Source organism: Dasypus novemcinctus, chromosome 7 (assembly GCF_030445035.2).
Source record: "Dasypus novemcinctus isolate mDasNov1 chromosome 7, mDasNov1.1.hap2, whole genome shotgun sequence".
In the NCBI taxonomy this organism is placed as follows: Eukaryota; Metazoa; Chordata; class Mammalia; order Cingulata; family Dasypodidae; genus Dasypus; species Dasypus novemcinctus.
In genome coordinates, this window is record NC_080679.1 from 134,591,645 (window position 1) to 134,613,877 (window position 22,233).

General features: G+C 66.5%; 1 protein-coding gene and 1 long non-coding RNA gene across 2 annotated transcripts in view; one reads left to right on the forward strand and one right to left on the reverse strand.

Annotated features, from left to right (window-relative positions):
* Positions 1-3,305, forward strand: LOC111763981 (uncharacterized). The gene is made up of 2 exons (XR_002796690.2): positions 1-2,582; positions 2,904-3,305. It is a non-coding gene; the product is annotated as an uncharacterized lncRNA (long non-coding RNA).
* The window catches only part of HS6ST1 (heparan sulfate 6-O-sulfotransferase 1), a 27,838-nt gene continuing 8,771 nt past the window's right edge, over positions 3,167-22,233 (reverse strand). The window contains 1 exon segment of the mRNA XM_004457809.5: positions 3,167-6,070. Coding sequence (XP_004457866.2) covers positions 5,359-6,070 — 712 coding nt within the window. The 3' untranslated portion in view covers positions 3,167-5,358.

The window sequence follows — 22,233 nt, forward strand, 5'->3', positions numbered from 1 at the left end:
GCCGTCGCCAGGGCCCCGGCTCTCTCGGGAGCTGCCCGGGGACGTCCCCTCGTCCCCCCGGCCGGCGGTGGTCTCACGACGCCCCCAGAGAAGGGGCCTGCAGGGAGGTGGGGGAGCAGCGGGGGCCGCGCCTGCCGGGCCAGCCAGCTGCCTGCCGGGGCTCCGGGCCAGACGCTTTTCCGGAAGACAGGGGGACCCCGGCCCGGGGCGTGCGCGCACAAACGCCTGCGCAAGGTGGCCCCCGCAGCGCCCTGGCCTCCAGCACCGTCTGGGCCTTTCTTGCGGGGGAGGGCGGCAGCCGAGCCCCTGCTCCTCCCGCCGACGGAGGGCCGGTGAGGTCGTCCCCAGACACCGGCCGTGCCCAGGGTCCTTGTCACCGGGCAGGGCGGTGTCCGGCTGAGCCTTTCAGGAAGGCCCCAGGTCCCCGGTGGGGGTCAGGGTCAGACAGGCAGAGGGAAGGTGCCCTGGGCCGTGGGCCTCTGGTCCCGGGCCGCTTCTCGGGGCCCAGGCTGACCCCCGAGTTATGGAGTGGGGAGCAGAGGCACGACGGCCAGCGGCAGCCCAGCGCCTGTGGGACCCCGAATCCGGAGGTGAGAGCCGCCCCTGCTGCTAGGGTGGGCCGGGACCACAGCACGTGGGGGCGCGCAAGGGACCCACCCGGGTCCTCCTGGCTTGTGGGGAGGAGGCCAGTCCACTGGAAGGAGGGGCTGGGACAAGGTGACCCCCCGGACATGCCCGAACCCTCCATCCCTCCAGGCCCTGAGCCCGGGAGCCAAGGGGCCCCACATGTGCAGGGTCCAGCTGAGCCCTGGGTGGGCGCAGGTCGAGGGGGAGCGGGCCGGGCAGGGTGGGACGAGAGGCAGGTAAGCAGCAGGGTGATGGACGGGGCGGGGCTGCTGGCCATAGGGGGGCTGTGGCCCTTTGCTGGACCCAGAGCTCTCCCGGGAGGGCCTCCGTGACAGCGTGGGAGGGGGACAGGGAGACCGGCCGGGGTGATACCTGTGCCCACAGGGAGACCCTGCAGGGGGCACAGGGAGCAGGGGGTGAGGGCCAGTGGACGTGGGTACCTCCAGACCCCTGGCTCACATGGACTCATAAGTGGCCTCTTTCAGGAAGATGAAAATCCCGATTTTGGGGGGCTTGGTATTTCGGGGACTAACTTGCCCTTTGACCCCAATACAACCCTTATTAAGGGGGCTGCTCCCCCAAAGTGGGTGGGTCCTGGAGAGATGTTCTCGCTGGAGAACTCGCTGTGGGCAGCGGCCTCCTGCCCCCTGCCTGGCCTGTGCCTTCGGCAGGCAGTGAAGGGTGGAAGACCTCCTGGGACGGGGGCATGAGGTCCAGCTGAGGTGGCCGCAGGGCAGTCCTGCCCCCGTGGTTTTCTTGCTTCCTGCCCTGTGCTCTGCGGCTGGGGCAGGGCTTGCTACCGCCCTTCTGCCTGCCCGTTGTGTGTCCTCAGCGGCCAGGCTGTGCTGCCACATCTGTCCCTCCTGGTGAAGGGCAGGAGCAGCCAAAGATGGGTTCTGGGAGGGACAGGAAAAGGAGCCCCGAGTCCTGGGTTCTGAGCAGTGCCTGAGCTTCTCCAGAGTCTTCCGCCGTCCCTGGAATGGCTCTGCCAGGAGGGGGAGTTTGTTCCTGGGAACCCTATCTTAGGGTGGGCCTTGGCACCAGGGCCCCTGGCCATGCCCCGAGCAGACTCCCACTGCGCAGCTGCTTGCACTAATCCAGGGGCAGCTTTGGACCCAGAAGTTCCGAGACCTCCTGCTGAGCTGCCCACCAGGTGGGATTCGTGCCCCAAAGGTTTAACTGGTTCAGATTATGAGAAAACAATCAGGTGCGGGCAGACCTTGTAGGACGCCTGGCCTGGCGGACAAGAACGCCACTGCCAAGAAAGACGACGAAGCGGGAAGGGGGTGTCGCGGTTGGCATTGTTTGTGAATTCCAGAAAGAGATGTTGGATTGTTTGTAGACGGGTCTGTTCTGCTGTGATTAAATTATGATTAGGGCTTTGGGCCATGGCAGGATGCCCCTTGGTGGGCAGGGACTGAGAGAGAGAGGACATGGAAGAGGACAGTTTTGAGTTTTGAGCTGGAGCCCCTGGAAGTGAGCACACAGGAGAGGAGCACAGAGGAGTAGAGAGAGCTCCACAGACACGGCAGAGGCCCCGGGAAGACAGCCGGACAGTCTACAACTCACCTTGCAGGGAGACCAGAGCAGATGAGCCCGGAGAGAAATGAGCCCCGGGAGAGACAAGGCTCACCCCAGCCCTCAGCTGATAGTGGAAGGAGCCGGGACCGCAGAGCCCTAGAGGAGAGAAGAGGGCTGGACGCTGCAGACGTCGGCAGCCACCTTGCTCCAACACGTGGCAACAGACTGGTGAGGGAAGTGACTTATGCTTTGTGGCCTTGACTGTAAGCTCCTACCCCAAATAAACACCCTTTAGAAAAGCCAGCAGATTTTGTATCAGCACCCCTTTGGCTAATACAGGGGTCTCTCCTTGGTTCAAGAAGGAAGACCCTGGCAGCCAAACACACGCATGAGCCCAGAACCAAGAGGCCCTGAGGTCACACGGATTTAGCCAGGTATCGTGTCAGTGTGGGACTTGGGGCATCTGACGACAGGGTTGTTTTATAGCAGAGCCTCAGTGTCAGGACAGGAAATGGTGAGGCGTGAAGCGTTCTGATGACAGTAACTTATTCTCAAACATGCTGGGAGAACGTGTGTGTGCATATGAGACAGAGAGCAAGCGTGCATGCGAGAGGAAGGGGCAAATGCGAACCCCAGCTAAATGAGGGGCTATGGTGCCTGTGAACTGTTCCTTCAACTTCTGTCCTCTCAAATCCTCCAAAGCTGCGTCAGGAGTCCCCGAGAAAGCAAGCAAACGGTGTCTGCATTTCTTTCAGCCTCCCTGTCTGCTTGGCGCCATCTCCCCAACCCCCCGTTTAACAGCCACCAACTGCTGTTTGTGGCGATGGCAGGGAGCCGCCCTCTTTACTTTCGTGAGGCATTACTTAGCGCTCCGACAGAAGCGCCCCCTGCCCCACATCGCCCCTGCCCCATGCACACACATTCTGAATCGCGAGCCGGAAGATCCCGCCGTGCCGCGCCGGCCACTGCGGCCGGGCCGCGGGACAGCTGTCACGACAGAACGCGGCATGCCAGCGGCTTCATTTCAGCATTTATTCCATCGCTGACATTCATTCTTGACCAAGACAAAAACAATTAGGATGGTTGTTACTTGCTTTTCCACCATCAAATCTTTTTTTGTATGAAGAACCCAAAAATTTATTCTCAACACTTTGTTTTTTTAAAAGAAGCTATAAATAAATAAAGCTTTAAATGCTCCTGGGGTTCAAGTTGAACCGTTTCAGTTCCCCCAAAAGCTCATGGGCGCCTTGCTCGGACAACTCCCGCCCCTGCCTGCCGCCTCTGGGAGAGACGTGCTTGCGGGCTCTGTGCTGAGGGCCCGGTGACCGGGGCGTCCTCCTGGCCCTGGGGAGGCTCCCAGGGCTGGGGCGTCCCCTGGGCGATGCCTCAGGCCCACGGCAGCCTCTGCCCCCAAACCGGGAGTCTGCGTGGGAGCACGGGCCGTGGAGCAGACGCTCGGGTGGACAGGCACGTGGGCGCCATCGCCGGGCACGCGGGTGCTGGCGGCAACAAGCCCTGCTTCCAAGGCAGCCCAGACCGAAGAGATGCGTGGGCTTCCTCGAGGACCGGGAAGTGGTCAGGAGAGAAAGCACGTTCCAGTATGTCCAGCACGGAGCACGGGCTAAGGCCCGCTTGCCTGGGGAGCCCGCTGTGGAGGGCTGGGCTCGTTGCCCACACCTGGGGCCTGGCCACCTCTGACGGGAGGCCATGGCCAGCTCTCAGCATCCCACGTGGCCCGTGCAGGGCCCCGTCCTCGGGAGCACCCGAGGCCCACTGGGGCCACCCGACAGGAGGCCCGTCCCCATGTCCCCCGGAGCTCTCGCTGCCCCGGCGTGTCCTGCCTTGCCCACCCTTGGACTCTGGGGTGAAAACCCTGAGCGGCCTTCAGGCCAGACCAGTGACAATGAAGACCGCTCCCTCCCAGGCAGCGGCGGCTCGACACCTTAGCTCCTCCCATGCTCCGGAAGGTTCCTTGCTCCCATCCGTGACTACCCAACCCCTTCACTCCGTGCAGTCAATGCTAGGGCGGCTGGAGGGAAAAGGGGGCAGGGAAGGAGGGGTCCCTGGAGGCATCCGCTTCCCCCGGATGCTCCCCTTGCCAGGCCCTCTCCAGGGCCCCACGGCACCCCTACCTGGTGTGCTTCGGGGTGCCTGGGTCTGTCCTCATGCTGGCCCGATTTTCTTTGTGGACACCCGAGAATGCCCACCCAGGGGCTGATCCCTGCACCCGGGGGGAGGGTGGTCCCAGGGGAGCTGGTGTCCTGGTCTCCTAGGAGGGGGTGTGGACAGTGCCAGCAGATGGGCAGCTGCTTCCGCAGGAAGCGAGAAGAGGCTTGGGCTGCCTGTCTGGGTATGGGGCGGCCCCTTGCTCTCCCACACCCTCCAGCGGGCCAGAGCCCCGCGGCTGGGGGTGCTCGGGCAGCGTGGCTGCTGGGTTCCAGTCAAGGGGGCGGGACCAGACTGCCCGCAGGGTGCCAGGGCTGAGGCCCAGGAACCCCTTAGGTGGCGTCCGGGGACCAGGACTTGTGCCTGTGACAAAGCCCAGAGGCTCGGGGGGAAGTGGGGTGTGGGTGGGCTTCTCCTCAGTTCCTGGTCTTTCCTGTCTGAGCCTGGTTTGGCTGGCGCCGTCACCCCCAAAGGCCGGCTGGGACCCCACTGGGCCCAGGGAAAGGAGAGCGGTTCAGGGTGGAGCCATAACCCCACAGAGCGCCCACCAGCTCTGCTGACCTAAAGCGTGAAACCAGACTGAGCTCTGCCCTTGCACAGGAGAGGGGAGGGGGCTTCCTGGGGACGCTTCAGAAGGGGTGGCTCCTGCACCCGGAGCCTGGGCTTGCGAGCTGGTCGAGAGCCCCTCCGGCCTCGATGGAGGGGACCGAAAAAGGGTGCGTCTTCGGGAAGCGGGGCAGGCCCCCCCCCCACTGGTTGTTCCTCCGGGACTTGGGAGGTGGCCCCCGCTGGCTGGCTGGCTAAGGTCTTCTCACCTTCCAGCCTTCGGCTGTTGGGACACTGGGGGGCAGGGCAGGGCAGCAGGGACCGCCGAGTCCCCTCCGAGCACGTCCTCTGAGCTGGACGGCCACAGGTCCACGTCCAGGAACCCTGGGCCTCGGGACAGGGCGTGCCCAGCCCCAGCCCCTGCCCCCGCGCCCCTGGTTTCGCTGGACGCGCCGACGGCGGCCTCCGACGTGAGCCGGCGGCGGGCGCCCCCCGCCCCTACCACTTCTCGACGATGTGGCTCAGGTAGTCCTCCGTGGGCACGCGGCCCGGCTCGTCGGGCTCGGCGGCGCGCGGGGCCGCCTCCTGCGCGCGGCTGCGCAGGCGCTCCTCGCGGGTGCGCAGGCGCTGCTCGCGGCGCTCCAGCTGCCGCTTGTACTGGTAGCGCTGCTGGAAGAGGTCCCGCGCGTAGTCGTACAGCTGCATGTCCAGGTCGTTGAGCTCCTCGATGCGCCGGATGGTGTCGCCGCCCACCTCCACGCCGCCCGCGCGCGTGCTGTTGTACTGCAGGAAGGGCCGGATGAACTTGAGGTTGAACGTCCGCTCGAACAGGTACTGCGTCTTGCGCTGGAACTCCGTCAGGCCGAAGAAGGCCATGCCGCGCAGGTTCTTCTTGGCGCTGTCGAGCAGCAGCTGCGCGCGCCGGCCCTCGGGCGTGAAGGACAGGTTGTAGCAGCCCACCAGGCTGAGGTCGGCCAGCATGCGCACCTGGCGGTTGTTGGCCAGGTTGTAGGGGCAGTCCATGAACTCCTGCAGCGTGCAGCCCGACCAGTCCGTGCCCTCGTAGCAGGGCGGCAGCTCCTCGGGCGTGGGCGTGCGCCCGTCGCACATGTGCAGCGACGTCTTCCACGTGGCGCCCCGCTGCACGTGCCGCCACTCGCTCAGGTACCGGGACACGGGGTCGCGCAGCAGCGTGATGTAGTAGAACTTTCTGCAACGAGACGCGAGAGCGCGTGAGGGCGCAGTGCTGGCCGCCCAGCGGCCCAAGGGCCTCCGCCCTGGTCCGACCCGGCATTCCCGGCTCAGCACGGTGCCTGCTGGCGGGGAGGGCCCGGGGCTGGTCGGGAGGTTAGTCACCGCGGGCAAGCGGCTACCCGGGGCGGTGAGGCCCCTAGGTTTCCTCGGCCTGGGCCCCGGCTTAGAGTCTCAGGGAGCCCCCCCGAGGCCCAGGCATGGCTGCTACCTGCCGGCTGGCCCAGGAGGCGCGTGCGGGGAAGGGGCTGGCAGGCCCGGAGTGGGGCAGAAGTCACCGGCCGGGGAGGCTGAGAGCCTGGCTCCTTTTAGACAAGCCAGTCCAAGGCCACAGGAGGGACAGGCTGGTCTGGGGTCAAGCTCCTTTCCACTCCAGGGCCGCCAGCCCAGGGTTCCCGCCAGGTCAAGGCAGGGCCAGGAGCAGACAGTCAAGTCCAGGGCCCTCCCCTGAGCCACCGAATCACCCTTTCCATCATCTTCCACGGCATCGGCACATGGTCAACCACCCTCCCAGGTCCCTGGACCTCCGCATATCAGGACGCTCCTGTATGACAGGAACAGATCACTCAAGGTCCTTCTGCTCTCCCCCCAGCACGGCAGCTCAGAATGGCTCTGGCCCCCCGAGGGGAATCCGTGACAACGAGGGGCTGATGAAATGGCTGTGGCACAGGGTGGCCCAGGACGGACACTTGGCTTGGTGTGGAGCGTCCCAGAGCCCCCTCCCCCGTTGCTGCTTTGCCCACTCCAGGCCTGAGGGCAGCACGTGCTCTCCAGGGGCTGCACGCCATCCTCTGGGCGTGTCACGGGCAGCTGCCCTACTGACCCGGTGGTTTAGGAGGCCTGGGAAACAGGAACAGCAAGGGCCGTGGGGGTGGGTGGTGGTGGCACCACGGGAAGTCGCCTCTGGAAAGCACCGGGGGTGGCATAGAAGCCCCTGTTTTGGGGGCTGGGGCTCAGGGAGTGGGACTGACGCCAGTCTTTGTGGGACAGGACCCCACGGCCCACCTGACCCTGCCCTGGCCAGACCCATGGTGAGGCGGAGGCCCAGGCAGAGGGCACTGGGGCTGTAGGGAAGGGGAGGTCTGGGTGGGCTGGTCTTCTCAAAGCGTGGAGGCTGGCCTGGCTGAGGCCTGCACCCCTGGAGGCCACCTGAGGACCTTGGGGCTCCACCTCCTCCAGGGAGCAGGACCCGTGTGGCTGCCGGGGGAGGATGGTGAGCAGCTCAGCTGCTCCGCTCCAGGCCCACCTCCTCTCCCCACAGCAGGAGTCACTGCCAGGTAGCACCCCTGCCCCCCAAGTCCCCCCACTTGCCCAGCACTGCCCCCCTGGGCCTGAAGGCTCAGCCCACATCCCTGGTGCGTAGTAGGTGCTTAATAAATAAAAACCCCATAGAACAAATGGCAAGCGAGTGAGGGCGTGGGTAGCAAGGCCAGGGCAGTGGGGGGTGGGTGGGTACCATGCCAGCCCTGATGGAAAGGGGAACTAGGCTGGCACTGGCACCCTCTGAGCTCCCACTAGAGCTATGGGGCTAGCAGGCTGGAGTAGGGCAGGGGCCCACAGGCTGTGGGGGGACCCTGTCCCTGCACGCAGGCACCCAGGCTGCCTGGCCATCTGAGGCCTCCTCCCACCCTTTGCCCAGGGACGGTCTCAGGGCATGCTCAGGGAAGTTGGGGGGAGCCTGGGACTCCGGGCTCCCCGCCCCCAGCAAGTGGAGCTGGCAGGGAGACTCGAGTCCGTGTGAGCACATGTTCTTGGGGCGCGGGGGAGCTGTGCAAGGAGTCAGGAGGGGAGAGCAGACCTGGTAAGACCTGGCCAGGCCCTCCCTGAAGTCTGGGGTCTGCCCGAGCTCCCTGCCTTGGGTCATGGCACCTCCTAGCTGGCTACCGGGGCCAGGTGGGGGTGAGCCTGCCATGCTCCCCCTGCTGTGAGTCATCTCCTCCCCACATACTCTGCAGCCCCTAAATCAAGACAAACCTGCTTCTGCAGAATGTCTCTCGGTGGCTCTCGCCCTTACTCCTGGGAGGACAAAGACCAAGTCCTCGTCTGAGCCCAGCAAGGCCCACCTGCTCATCTGCTGTGCCTTATCCTGTGCCCCTGACCCAGCCCTGCTGTGGCCCTGCGCCTCCTCTCGGCCCCACCCCAGGACCTTTGCACAGGCCACATTCCCTGCCTGCACCCTCTCTCCTCTCGACTTCGTCCGGCCAACTGGGCTTGTCTTCCACGTCCTGGCTGATGTCAGCTCCCCTGGGAAGCCTTTGTAGCCTCCCCGCTCCTTCCCTCTCCTCCATTTCACACGACTCCCTCAAATGATCTGACCAAAGCTGCTGGGGGAGGGAAGGGTGGGAAGGGCTGGGGTTCCTGCGGCCTCCTGGGGATGGCAGTGGGTCAGAGGAGGCACCCTGAGCCCCTGGAAGGCCCATGGTAAATCTCGATGTGCAAACTGCTTCCACAGAGGTCAGGACAGATGGGCGGCAGACAGTCACATCCCCACTTGGGCAGGAGGAGGGGTCGGGGTGGGTGGGCCTCTGACAGTACCGACCCCAGGCTGCTCACACTGCCCCGTTTCCTCCATGCCGCAGGCCTGACACTTCTCGGTGCAAGTGGGGTGGTCCCGAGCTGCTCTGCACCTGTGGCTTGAGAGCACTACTGTGAAAGGGCGCACACATCCCTGAGTGGTGCTGGAGGCTCTCCGTGCCCGCATCCAAACGGGGTGGGAGGGGAACCAGCAAGGGCAGTGGGAGGTGAGTGGTGATGGAAGGGTGCGCCCCCGGGGCCAGGGATCCGGCCCTCAAACAGGATAGGGGTCAAGGGGCTTCCTGGAGCCAGCAGCCCCCAGCTGGGCTTTCACAGAGGTGGCCTCAGCCAGAGAGTGGTGGACAGAGCGTGGGGGCCCAGCGGTATGGGCATGGAGGACAGGGCGAGGGGGTGGCTAGATGGGGCTCAGACTGCAAAAGGCCTTGTGCATTCTACAGCAAAACAAATGTGGTCAGGTAACAGCGCTGAGAGCAAAATCCACATGGATTTCAAAGCAGGACAGTACTTCCAAGACCTCACGCCCAGGAGGGAGTGACTAGTTTGTGTGGACCGCAGGGCCACTCGGTGGCCATCAGTGCCACCTGTGTGGGGCATTCTGGTGGTCAGTCGTGCTCGGCTGAAGGCTCTACACCACCCTGAACTGGTAAACTGGTATCCCTGGTGTCTCCTGGGCACTGGTTAGTAAGGTCCGTGATGACGTAAGCTCCTAGTGGGCGGGTGTGGCAGGCTGACTGCGTAACCCGAAGAAACACATAAATATTAATCTATTCTTGTGGGCGTGGGCCTGTCCTAAGTAGAGCCTCTTGAAGATGTTATCTCGAGGTACGGTGGGGCCTCTCCAAGCAGGCTGGGCTTTAATCTGGAATACTGGAGGCCTCACAAAGAGAAGGCCAGAGGAAGACGCTGGAAGTTACTGGGACCTGGAAGAACAGAGGAAGCAGAGGACATCAACACGTGATGGGAGGCAGAGACACAGCAGCAGAATCGCGTGCGGGGAGCCAGCACCAGGAGGCTACAATTTTTGGGAAAAAGCCAGGCTGGCCAGTATCTTCATTCTGGGCTTCTCCTGGCCTGAAAGCTGTCAGCCGATATGTTCCCGTTGTTTAAGTCACCCCATTCATTGTGTGGTACTTGTCATAGCAGCTCTGGCAAACTAAGGCAGTAAGACATGGATTTCGTTCCTAGGTCCAAAAACTCGCCGGGAGTGGCCAGCTCTCCAGCCTGGAGACCATTTCCGCAGTGACTTGGGAGCCCTGCTCCACTGCAAACACACGCAAGGGGCTCTGGGGAAATCCAGCAACGGGGAGCAGGTTGGCTTGGCCTTCTTTCCTGGTGCTGGCCATGCGGGAGCCGTGCTGTGGCTGACCCGTGACGGCAGGGCAGACCCGCGGGGCGTTTTGGGGCTACGCAGGGCTGGGATCTGGAGACTGCCCGTCTCAGTCCTACGGGTCCAAAACCTCCCTCCTGCCTGCCGCGTCCTGGGCCTCACGCTCTGCCAAGGCTCACACTTAACGAATGTGAGGTCCGGGGCCCAGAGAGGCGAGGGGACTCACAGAAAACCTGGGCACAGAGCCAGCACCTGCTCCTGACCTCTTCTCCCAGCATTCCCATTAGTGGCTGGAGCTGCTCCACTCTGCCTTCTCCGCTCCCCGAGCGTCTGTTTGACCCAAACCCTGTCTCTGAACCTATCCACTCCTAATCCTCCCTTTTGCGAGCGCAGGATTCTGACCAGAAACAAGGCTTGAAACCTAGCCCGAGCACCAAGACGATGCAAAAGGATGGGGTGGAGGCACAGCCTTCTGCGGCCTGGCGAAGAGCTGGCTGGCGTTCGACACTCGTCGGCGGCTCCACGTGCAGGAAGGAGGTTCCTTGAAGAAAGAGGCCGAAATGGGCCGGGTCCAAGGTGACACAGGGAAGCAAAGGGCGAGGCAGAGTGCGGACACCGGTCAGCAAGGGACGCTCACAAGCCTGGAAGACGAGGAGAAACGCGGGCCCACCTGGGAGGGGAAGATGGCGGGGGACAAAGGGGTGGCTTGGGGGCGGGGTTACAAACTTAGGAAAGCCATATATGCTCAGAAAAAACACTGCCAGGGGCTGCCTGGGTGGTGAGATGACGGATGACGTTTTCAGTGGTTCATTTATAGAAAACTTCAACTTACAAAAAGGCTGACCAAGTTCAAGGGACGCCACCTAACCCAACGGTGGCCCTTCCTCCTCTCTCTCTGCGCCAACTGCAGCGGCCTTACGGTGCGCAATAACGGGGACAAACCCCACACGGGTCCGGAGCCTGGGCGGGGTGCCGCGTGCCGCGGGGTCGGCAGCCCGAGTCCTCGGGGACCGGGCACGGGGGCCCGCGTCCTGCGGGGCTGCAGCAGCCCGGGCTCACGAGCCCCAGGCCGGCCGGGCCGCACGGGAGAGGAGGCACGCCGCCTCCAGGCAGGACGCCGGGACCCTCCTCCCCACTCGCTGGCTCCTACACCCTCCCTGCCTGAGAACCGCCCCCAGCGACCGCCACAGGCCCCCGTCCCGCCCCGGCGACTTTGGGCGGCCACTGACAGCCCTCCAGGGCGCCCGGGCCCCGCCCCACGCCAGCACGCAGGGGCGCGGCCTGCGCAGGCGCACAGCCCCGCCCCGGAAGCCCCTCCCCTCCTGGGAAGCCCCGCTCCTGCGCCCTCCAGTTCTGGGAGACCCGCCTCCTGCACAAACGTGGGGGGACCCAGCTTCCCCGGCTCTCCTGTCCAGAACAGAAGCTCCCGAGATGGCCAGGGAGCCAACACCCCGCGGCGGCAGGGCTGGCCGCTCGCCTGCGGGGGCCGCGTGGCCGTCCCGGCCGAGGTGGGAGGCCCGCCTGACAGGTGGGCTGCACGGAGAACCAGGTGTGCCGAGCCCCGTGCTGGCCCCTCGAGAGCAGGGCTGCGGGCCGCGTTTCCCCTCCACCACCTGGGCCAGCCCTGGGCAGGGCACACGGCGCTGGGAGAGGAAGCCTCTGTCCCCTGCTTCCGCTGAGTCCATGCTCAGTCTGGGCATCACTTCCCTGGGTCCCTGTAACCACCCACTTTACAGACAAGGACACTGAGGCTCAGAGGGGTGACGGGAAGCACCCAGCACTGGTGTTCACATGTGCAAGGGGGCCCGGCAGCCGGAGCTCCTCCAAGGCATGGGAAAACAGAGGCCTGCCAGCGGCTCAAGGTGCAAGCTTGTGGGAGCGGGATGGGAAGACTGACCTGGCTGAGGGTGGCAGGAGGCCCCAGGATGGCAGGCAGGGGAAGGAGCTGCTCGTCAGAGGGAAATGGCAGCCCACCACACAGTCCTTCCAACGCACAGCCCTGTCCCGGGACTGTCGCTGGACATGCTCCCCAGAGGGCTGCAACCCGATCCCCCACAGGCTTGGGGGGATCACCTCCCTGCTGGCCCAGAGCCTTGCACACTCACTGCCAGGACGGTAAGAGCTGGGCATGTCGATGGCCTACAACAGCACGCGGCCATCCCGGGGCACTCCCCAGCGTCCACAGCCAACACTCGTGGCAGGCACCAGGTACGTAAAAAGCCAGGCAGGGGTCGGGGGAGGCCCCAGCCCAGGGACAGGCGTGGGAGGCTCCCTGGAGGAGGTGAGGGCTGAATGAGGCTGCGCAGGCAGCCTGGAGAAGCAGCCACGACCTGGCGTGGGCTGGGGTGCAGGCAGGCATGCACTGGGCAGTCCAGGTGGGCTTAGTTCCCCAAGTGACTTCCTCCCACTGGCTTCGGAAACACCAGGGAAGTCCCCGTGGACAGGAAGAAGCCTGTGAGCTGACTCAAAGCCCCACACCCTTTTATGGAACAGAACCACCTTTTTTTTTTTTTTTAAAGGAACAGAACCACCCATTTTTCCCTTCAAGATTCCGAGACGGCCAGTAACAAATCTGAACTGGAAGAGAATCCCCACGTGTTTCCTAAAATGGAAACACCAAACTTCCAAGACAATCCCTGACCTTCTTTGGGCCCAGGTCAAATAAGGGGAGGGGGGGGCCGGGGCCGGGGGTGGCCCCCGATGGCCTGCCTGGGATGCGGGGGCCAGGGCTGCCTCCTGAGTGCTGGCCAGGGCGGGACACCCCACACCTGCCCAGGCCAGTCCTGGCCCCGCAGGCTGCTGGGGTCCAGTTGCTCTGGCTGCGACCACAGCAGAGACCAACAGCCCCGATGGACGGAGCACATGCTGTTGACCGTGGCTGCTCCTACCCAGGAGTGGAGACAGGCGCCCCTGGAGGTCCAGGCCCCGAGGCAAGTGCTTGGGACCGGCATGCGTGGAGCACGACCTTGCGCCCCACACCCCAGCACTGCCGCCTGCTGCGGGGCTGCCTGTAGTGCAGACCCCATCACCTGCCTGTGTGCAGCCTGATGTGGGCAGTGACACTCTGCCATAAAGACACAAGGGCAAGTGTTCTTAGAGACACCTTCTTCTCCCTGCCCTCCTCCTCCTGGCTGGAATGTGGATGTGACTGCTGGTGTCCCTGGGGTCTCCTGTCCCCATGATCAGCCTGGCCGTCCTATGCTGGGCTCCTCTTCAAGGAGACAGAAATAAACTGCTACACTGTTTCAGTCTCCCTCTGTTTAGTGTCAAAGTGCAAGGACCTGCGCACCATCAAGGGTGAGGTTTAGGGGGAAGGGCTGGGGGAGCCTAGCAATGTCCAGGGCTCTTCGGTAATGGTTTACTGAAACCTCTGTGCTCTATCAGCTCAACGGACACTCAAGGCAAAAATGAATCCCATTTTGCAGATGAGAAAACTGAGGTTCAGAGAAGTTATTAAAAAGCTAAGCCGGGGAGAGGATGTGGCTCAAGCAGTTAAGCATCTCCTTCCCGCATGGGAAGTCCCGGGTTCAGTTCCTGGTGCCTCCTGAAAACAAAAAAAACAAGCAAACAAACAAAAAAACGAACTCAGGGGAGCTGATGTGGCTCAGTGGTTGAGCGCCAGCTTCTGATAGATGAGGTCCTGGGTTCAAATTTCAGCCCTGGTACATAAAAAAAACCCACCTAAGCCAAATCACAAAGGGGGCCAGGGAGCAGTACTGGGGTTGGGGGCCTGCCTGCTGGGGCCCAAACTAACTGAGCAAACCAGTCTACCTGCCGAGCCACAACCCAGGTGAGACCGCCGCCCTGTGCCGGGACGAAGCACGCCCTGACAGCACTGCTCCTTGAGCTACCTGGACAGCCAGGTAACCCAGGCCACACCTTGGGCCCTGGAAGCTCTGAACTGAGCTACGGGCAGAAATGTCTGCCTGTTTCCTTGAAAGCACACTGAAGTGGCTTAAGAGGCAGAAGCAGATGTGGCTGAGAAAACCACATCTCAACCAGCCAAGGGCTGGGCACCCAGCGGAGATGTGTCACCACTGAGTGGAAATGGCGACATCGGCGAGCGGTGACACCCAGTTAGGACACGGGCTTCCCTGGGCATCCTGGAGCAGAGCGGCTGCCCTGGACTTTGGCCTCCGCGGGTCTGTCCTCCCAGCCTGACAGCAGGAGGCGGAGGACACGGAGGGCAGGCGGGGCGGTTCCCGCCGGGAACAGTGATGAACAGTTGCTTGTGACCCAGCTGGGACGCAAGCCAGCAGGGCGTGAGAGCAGGCAGCCCACGGATCCCTGGGAGCAGGAGGCCAGGCGGTCAGGCTCGCGCTGCACTTGGCTCTTCTCAGGCCCACTCCCCAGGCAGTCTGGGAGGTCTTCTTGGAGGAGGTGCCCTGGGGGTGAGGGAGCACTGCCCTGCCCGACGTCTTCAGAACTGGGGGAGGGTGAAGGGTGGAGAAAGCACGGACTGAGCAGCAGCTGGCCTGCTGGCAGGAGACCTCTGCCTCTGAGCGGGGACTCGGAGTCCCCTGGCAGCACCCCCTGAGCCCAGCAGCAGCGTCTGCCCCCAAGGAAACACCGCTCTTGGGCATGCCTGGGTGGGAGGGGAACAGCCACCCCTGGGACTGTGACACCTGGCACCAGACCGAGAAGCGGCACGGAGCACGCCGCGGGTTCAGCCCGAGTCCACAGCGAGCAGAGAGGGTGGGAGGCCCGGGACCCCCCACAGGGCAGGGCTGGAGGAGCCGGGGTGGGGCCCCACCTCTGGGGGTCCCCGGAGTCCTCCCCCTCCCCTCCGCCCGCCCGGAGGCTTCCTGGCCCAGACCCTGCCGCCAGGCGCCTGCAGCCAGCCTGCTGCTGGCTTTGGCGGGGGGGTGGGGGGGCTTAGGCACCTCTGGGCGACCCCTCAGCCTCTGAGCCCAGGGTGGAGGACAAGACAGGCACCCCCTCCGCCGCCACGCAGGGCCAGGCTGGGGCAGGCGGTTCCTCCTTCCGGGGAGCTGCTCTCCAGAGGAAGCACGTTTCCTTGCCAGCCGCCACCAGGCCTCATGTCCACAAACTCGGCTGCGAACCTCACCAGATTCTGGGGTAAAATGAACCCCCTCCCCAAGGGTGGGGGCCGCAGGACTGCCCGGGCTCTGGGCTCGGCGTGCCGCAGCAGCCCTGGGCCTGGGCGTCGGTGGGGCCGAGGCCCCTGTCCCTGGCGTCCCCTGCCCAGTGTGCAGTGGCTGCCCTTGCTGGCCCAGGCGCCTGCTGCTGCTGGGCGGGGGACACCTCCGTGCCCGAAGCCCCTGCACAGCCTCGCCCCACCTCAGGGTGCGCTGAGCCCTCACCTGGGCGCCCGCCGCCCCCTGGGGCTCCCCACGCTGCCTGCACACCCCCCCCCCCCCCGCCGCCGGGGCTCCCGTGAGCCCCCCGGGCAGGGCTCCCACGGCTGAACCCCTCCCACGGGCTCCCCCAGCCAACGGCCCGCACATGGCTCCGCGCTGGCCCGGGTCCCTCCCGGGCCAGCACTGACCCCGGGCCAGCCGCCCCTGCCGCTCTGCTCCGAGGACGTCGTCCACGGCGGGGGCTCCTGCCGACCTAAGCCTCCCGGCCTGGGTCGCCCTGCCCGCCGGCCCCAGCGGGCACCTCTGCCATGCAGGGCTGAATGAAGGCCCGGTCCCCAAGAGCCCGGCCGAGGCCGCCACGGAGGGGCAGTGCGGTTTTGAGCCAGGGTCCGCGGACGCTAGGAGCCCCCGGGCGGGCGTGGGGGCGGGGAGCTGCCACTCCGCGGGCGACCTCGAGGGGCCTGGCGTCCCCGTCACGCGCCCTGCTCCACTCGCCAGCCGCCTGCCTCCCGAGTGCGGCCGCGGGGCACAGCCCGCCCTCCCGGCGTCCTGGCAGTGGGCTCCGCGGTCCTGGTGTCCAGGGACGCAGGTCCTGATGTGGATTCAGGGCCAGGCAAGGCTGTCTGAGGATGTGATGCCGGAGCTGAGAGCAGAGCGCCGGGAGGGGCAGGCCAGGCCAGGGGAGGAGCCGCACACGGGGCCCGGGGCGCCAGCCAGGTGGCCAGGCAGGCTGGGGGCGCTCGAGGGCCACATCCTACCCCGAGGCTGGGGTGGGGAAGTTCCTAGTTCAGCAGGCAGCGGAGACTGCCTAGGAGGGGTAGGAAAAGAGCCCCCCGTCCTGCTTCAAAGCTTCACGGTATTTAGAAAGCACCAGGACAAAGTCTTACTATTTTGGGCTTAGACGACGCCGACACAGGCTGCCCCGTCCGCCCTCGGCCGCACCTGCTGTTAGAGCCGGCGGGCAGGAAACCTTGCCTCCGCTCCGCGCAGAGGCCAGGCTGCCACGCACAGCCCTGCTGGCAGGCAGAGGCCCCGGCTCGGCACGAGGGGAGAAATCGAGGCCCGCCAGTCCAGGCTGCGCGGGTAGAGGGGCAGGGGTGCTGGTGGTGGCACAGCTGGGTGGGCGCTCGGGCAGGCCTGGATGAGCTGGGGATGGCGCGGAGGTCCCCCGGCCCCTCCTCTGCCTCGCTTTCCACCGTCCTCCCTGGAGGCAGGTGATTCAGGACTGCGCCTCACGCCCAGGGGAGGCCCAGAGCTCCTACCCCGGCCTTCGCCCTGCACCATCTCACCAGGGCCTCCCAGGGCCCCTGAGGCCCCTGGGGCACGGCTGTGACGCAGCAGGCAGCCCCGCTTGGCGGGCGGCGCCGGCGGCCAGCGCCGGCGGCCACCGCCAGCCTGCACCTCGTCAGCAGGCGTCCACGCCCCTGCCCCCCCAGGCCCCTCGCATCATGGCCCTCTCGGTCCCTGGCCAGGGGCTCTGCCTGGAGGCACCTGGGGCTGGCGGAGGGGGCACCCCACCCACGAAGTCCCGCCCGGCTGCAGGTGCCGCTGCTCTCCTCTCCCCCTCCCTGCGGCTGTGCCCCTCTGGCGCGTGGCCAGGGGCCGCAGGAGCTCTGCTGACGCCTGCTGGAGGAGGCCCTGTGGGTCTCAGGGTCTTGGCTGCTCTCCACCAGCCCCTCCCAGCACGCCCGGGGGCTCTGCGGGCGCCCCGTCCCTGCACAGCCCTCCAGCCCTCTGGGGGCTCATCTGCTGCCCTCTCAGGCCGGGGAGGCCCTGGAAAGGAGGTGTCCCCGCCCCGGGGCTGCCCCTGCACACTCGCACCTGCTGCCTTCTGACGCCTGGCGGGCGTGAGCACACTCACAGCGCGGGGTCACGGGAAGATGACTCAGGGCTGGGAAGGAAGCGGGGCGGGGGGGACCCCGCCTGCCGCGGGCATCGGCAACGGCCCCTGACCAAGAGCCTCGGGCTGGCTCCTGCTGTGGCCTGGGTGCCAGCCACCCTCCTCCTGTGCCTGCAGCCGGCGCAGGGGGGACGGCGCCGAGGCCAGGGAGCTCTGCTGAGCCCTCTGGTCGCCCATCTCACCTGCTGCGCCAGGGGCCACCCCTCAACCCAGACGCGACGGTGCAGGAAGGCCTGCCGGCGCTCTCGCTCACGGCCTCGGCGAGGGGCGGGGCCAGGGTGTCTACGTTAGCCCCCCCACGCAGCTGCGACTCTGAAACACCCCAAGTCAGACGGGGAAGGGTGATGGGCGGGGCAGAGGCGCTGACCGAGGCCGGCTGGGGAGGGCGCGGGGCAGGCAAGTGCTCCCTGCTCTGAGTTTCCCGGTGTTTTCCCACGTTTATGGACCCAAGGCTTATTCAAAGACGGGCAACTTAAAGGCCTTTTCCAGAGGTGACCCGCCCTGCCCAGGGGCTGCGGGGGTCCCAGAGGCTTCAGGTGAGGCCTGACCCCTCCGGGCTCACCTGCTGACCCCACAGCTGGCGGCTCACTGCCCAGCAGGATGCCACCTGGCAGGGCCCCGGGGGATCCCACGCAGCCCCAGAACCTCTGCAAGGGGCGGAGGGCCCCCGTGCGCCCTTGTCTGTCCACGCAGGCATGGGGCAGGCCGGGAAAACGGGCCCCACCTGCCCGCAGAGCCCAGGCCGCAACCCAGACCCCCGCCCAGCTGAGCCACAGACACGGCGGGCGAGGGGCTGCGCCGTCACCACCACCTCCCCTTCTCCTGGCCGCTGGGCGCTGCCTCTGCTTTTAGGACGGGGCTCGCGGGGAGTGCAGGCAGGCTGGACGGCGGCCACGAGGAGTGCAGGAGGCGGCGGCCGCACCAGCCCGGCCCTTTATGCCCCAGCCACCTTCAAGGGGAGATGGGCGCCTGGTGGCAGGCCCGGGAGAGGCTCCATGGGCCAAACCCCGTGGCTGGACGAGCAGCACATGCTGTGGGGCCGGCCCGGCACACGGGGGCATTTGGGGTGCACCTGGACACCTGACAAGTGGGTGCATCTGGGGTGCTCCCAGAGAGCTGGGGTGTGGGGACGTGGCCGGCCCGGCGCAGCCTTGGCCTCCTGGGGTCTCTGTGGCCTCATTCGGTGGCATGAGGAACGGCGACTGCCCCTCTTCCTCGTGGGGGGCCGGGGCAGGAGCAGGGTGTGCCCGGGAAGCAGAGGCGGCCCCTGGCCCAGCCTTCAGGGGAGCGGGCCTGAGCTCCAGGAACCTCGGCTCACCTCGCGGCACCTGTGCTCCCCTGTGACGGCCCTCCTGGCCCCCCGGCCCGCTCCGTCCCACCCGGCGAGCCCCCACGGAGCCTCGAGCTCCCGGGACTGTAGGGGCTGCTGGGTGGGGAGGTGCACAGGGCGGGGACGGGGAAGGCCTGGGGTCGCCCTGGCGCCCCCGCTGGGGGGGCCCAGCCTGGGTGGAGGGGTGGGAGAGGGGCACCCAGCATGCCTGCTGGACCCCTGCCGCTCCTCGCCTGGCACCCAGGGTGGGCGGGAGGCCCTGGGCCCAGCCCTGCCTCGGCCTTCTCTAGCTGCGGGAGCTCCTGGGTGCAGCCGGGACAGCAGGGGCTCCGAGGCTCCTGGCGCTGCCCACAGACCCCTCGGGGGTCACCTACCCCCAGGACATGGCCCGCCCCCCATGCATCACGCAACGCCCGGCATGTGACCTGTCCCTGCCACGGATGGCACCTCCCATCCCACGGAGGAGCGCAGGGCAGGGAGTCCTGCCCTCACCCCTTGGCTGCAGACGCCCTCGGGGGGACCCCCGGCCACTCACCCTGGTGGAGACTGCCGGCCTCAGACTGCCCTCTGGCACCCGGCCCACCCCCACCTCCCTCCAGCCTCCCGCGGGCCCTTCCCACCTGACCACCATTCCCAGGCGGGTGTGGCTCCCACAGGTGTGTCCCCCGCCTGGCCTGACGCACAGCACGGGGGTCTCTGGGACTCCCAGCCCCGGCGGCTCAGCAGCTGCCGTTCCACCCCTCGGCCCCGCCTTCCCAGCGCCGTCGGTGCAGGGGGACCCCAGGGGCTGCAGGGCTCCCACACGGCCCCTTCCCTCTTTTCGCAGCGACAGCAAATCTGTGAAAACACATTTCCTCTTACGTCCGGCCTTGCCTTGAGCCGGGACGGGGGGCAGGAAGGGCAGCCAAAGCCCAAGCAGTCTCCAACGTGCGGAAAACTGCCTCGGCTCTTGGAGGGCAGGGACAGGAAGGCGTGTGACAGGGAGGAGACGTCCGAGTGTCGACCTCTGGCGAGGAAAAAGGAATTCTTGTTCTCGGCTGTTTCTGAGTCACCGCTGCTCGCAGCAGAGCCGCTGGGGAGCACGTGCGAGCGTGTGAGTCGGAGGGACCGTGTGTGATGTGGGGTGTACGGTGCTGGGGCGGCTCCCGGCCAGCCTCCCGAGTCCCTCAGCTTCAGGGCCACCTGCCCTTTGCCCGAGGAGAGGGCCGGGCGTCTCTGAGGCTCCACGTGCCCAGCTCCCTCTTGCAGATGCTGGACAGTCAGGACACAGCTCAGGAGAGAGGTGTTCCCCCGCCCGGGTTCTGCACCCCAGAACCGCGGGCTGTGGCCTGGGCCAGGACCCTCAGGCAGGCTCCGGGGGGCCGTGTCTCCTGGGGACGGACTGAACAGGCTCCGGGGGGCCTCCTGCCTCCCGCCCCCCCACAGCCGCCCTCCCCGAGGCTCCCACAGGAGGGTCTCCTGCCGCCGGTGGGGGAGGGGGAAGAGCGCCGCACCCCAGCCCCTTGCTCTGGGCCCTGCGCTCCTGTCTCTGCCTGGACTTGGCCTGGGGGCATCTCACACGCCGTCCTGCGGCCTGGAGCCCCCTCCTGCCCCCTGCCATCTGGCTGGCTCCACTGCCCACCGCCCAGGAAGCCTGCTGAGGACGGGCGCCCCGTGGACCACGCCCCCCGTGAACCAGGCCCCCCGCAGACCTCATTCCCAACCCAGCCATGTCCACCTACGACATCATCGCTGCTCCAGGCACCCCCAGCCGTGCACACCCCGCTGCGCTCCTGGGCGCCGGCCGCTCAGTCCTGGGGCGGGGGGATGAGACCGCCTGTCCCCCCCAAGGGTCACCTACACCCCCCTTCTGATTCTGGGGTTTTTGGTCCTCGCCAAGGCCCACTGGCCTGCGGGCTCTTGAGCGTGCCCTGCCTGATGCCCGCTCCGGGCCCGGGTGGGCCCTGCGCCCCGATCTCAACCCCTGCCTTCTGCCCACCTCCCACCGAGCAAAGAGGAATTCCGCCAGGCGTTTTGCCAGCCCGACTTCCGGGAAGGCCAAGGCACGGCTTTCCTTTCAGGACGCGGCTTCCTGAGCGCAGGGTTACAGGGTGCCACTCTGCCGGCCTTGAGCTTTCCCGGGGTCCAGGAGGCGGGTTGGGGGCCTGGGGGCCACCGTGTCCACGGAGGGCACGAAGGCAGGGAGAGGGGGCACTGGGCCTCCCAGGGCCAGCAGGGGTCCCGGCAGCAGGCCCGGCCTTTGTTCCCGGGCTCCGTCCCTCCAAGGCAGGGCCTCCAGGTGATCTCAGATCCCCCCCCAGAGGCCATCCGCTCTCCTGCCCCCACCCCGCTGCCCGGGCCGTGGGGAGTGCCGCATCAGCCACGCCAGCCCGTGCTTCTCCAGCTCACGCCGCCAGGCTCCGAGGAGAGCCTCGCCTCCGCTTCCCAGGAAGGGGTGGCCTTGAATCAGGGGCCCCCTCTTGGCGGGGACCCTGGGGCTCCTGGCTGTCACCCGTGACTGGAGCTCTCTGAGCCTCAGTTTCCTTGGCTGCAAACTGAGCGGAGGCCCTGGGCGCTGCCCTGGCTGGGACCCCAGGCCACACCTAGTGCAGGAGACAGTCGGTGGCCACACAGCACGTCCAGGCGGTGGTGCTTTCCTGGTGGCTCGGGCACCAGGGCTCCAAAGAGGACACACGGCCCCACCCTGCTCCTTGGCATTTAAAACGCAAAACCTCGTCTTTGTGGGTCCCCGTTTCCCGAGGACACCAGAGCCCCAGAACGATAAGGGTTTAGATGGGAAGTGCTCACCCACTGCCTGGGGTGTGAGTGAACCTGGGGTGGCACGGGCTGTGCCAGCCTCCTGCGGGCAGCAGCAACCAGCCCTCCAGGCGGAGGAAGCCAGAGGCTGCAACGCGGGGCTGGGCCGGCGGGAGACGACAAGGGACGCCCTCCACTCCCCCTCCTGGGGGTGCCGGAAGCCCTGCTGCCGAGGGCGCGGGGCTGCGGCAGGCGATGCTGGCGCGAGGGGCGGTGCTGGGGGACCCACGGACGCTGCCTAAGGCGGGCGGGCCTCACGGGGACCTCCACCTGGAGGGGAGGGGGCCCGTCCTGCAGAGCTGGGGGGCTTCGGGTTCCGGTTTCAGCTACAGGACTCCTTGCAATCCAACCTCACAGGCCCCTAATAAACTAGGGCAGTGAACGGGGGCCTTGCCTGGCCATCCGGGGCTCGGGACGTCCCTGCCATGGGGAGGACAGGTGGTCAGCCAGCCATCTATCCACGACCCGGCGAGGGGGGCAGACGCCACCCTCCCCACATGTGGAGAGCAGGACGGCCGGGCCTGGGTGGCCCTGCCCTTGCCCCCGGGAGGCCCCCGCAAAGCCACTGCCCAGACCCACACAGCACAGACAGAGGACACCTGCCAGGCGGTCCCGGTGGAGGAAACAGACCAAGGACGCCAAGAGGCAGCCCCGGAGGACGCCCGTCCCAGCCGCGTCGGGGAGCGTGCACCGCCGCTGGGGGGCTGCTCGAGAGCCGCGGCCACGCACGAGGCTGAAGGTGAACGACCCCACCTGCTCCCGGGACGACGCACCTAAAACAGAGGCACGTGCGAGCCGTTCACCTCCACTGCGCCGGGGCCAGCGAAACCCGAACCCAGAACCAAGCAGAGGGAGGAGAGATCACGCACACTCGCTCTTGAGCCCGGCAGTTGGCATGCCGGGATCGTGCGCT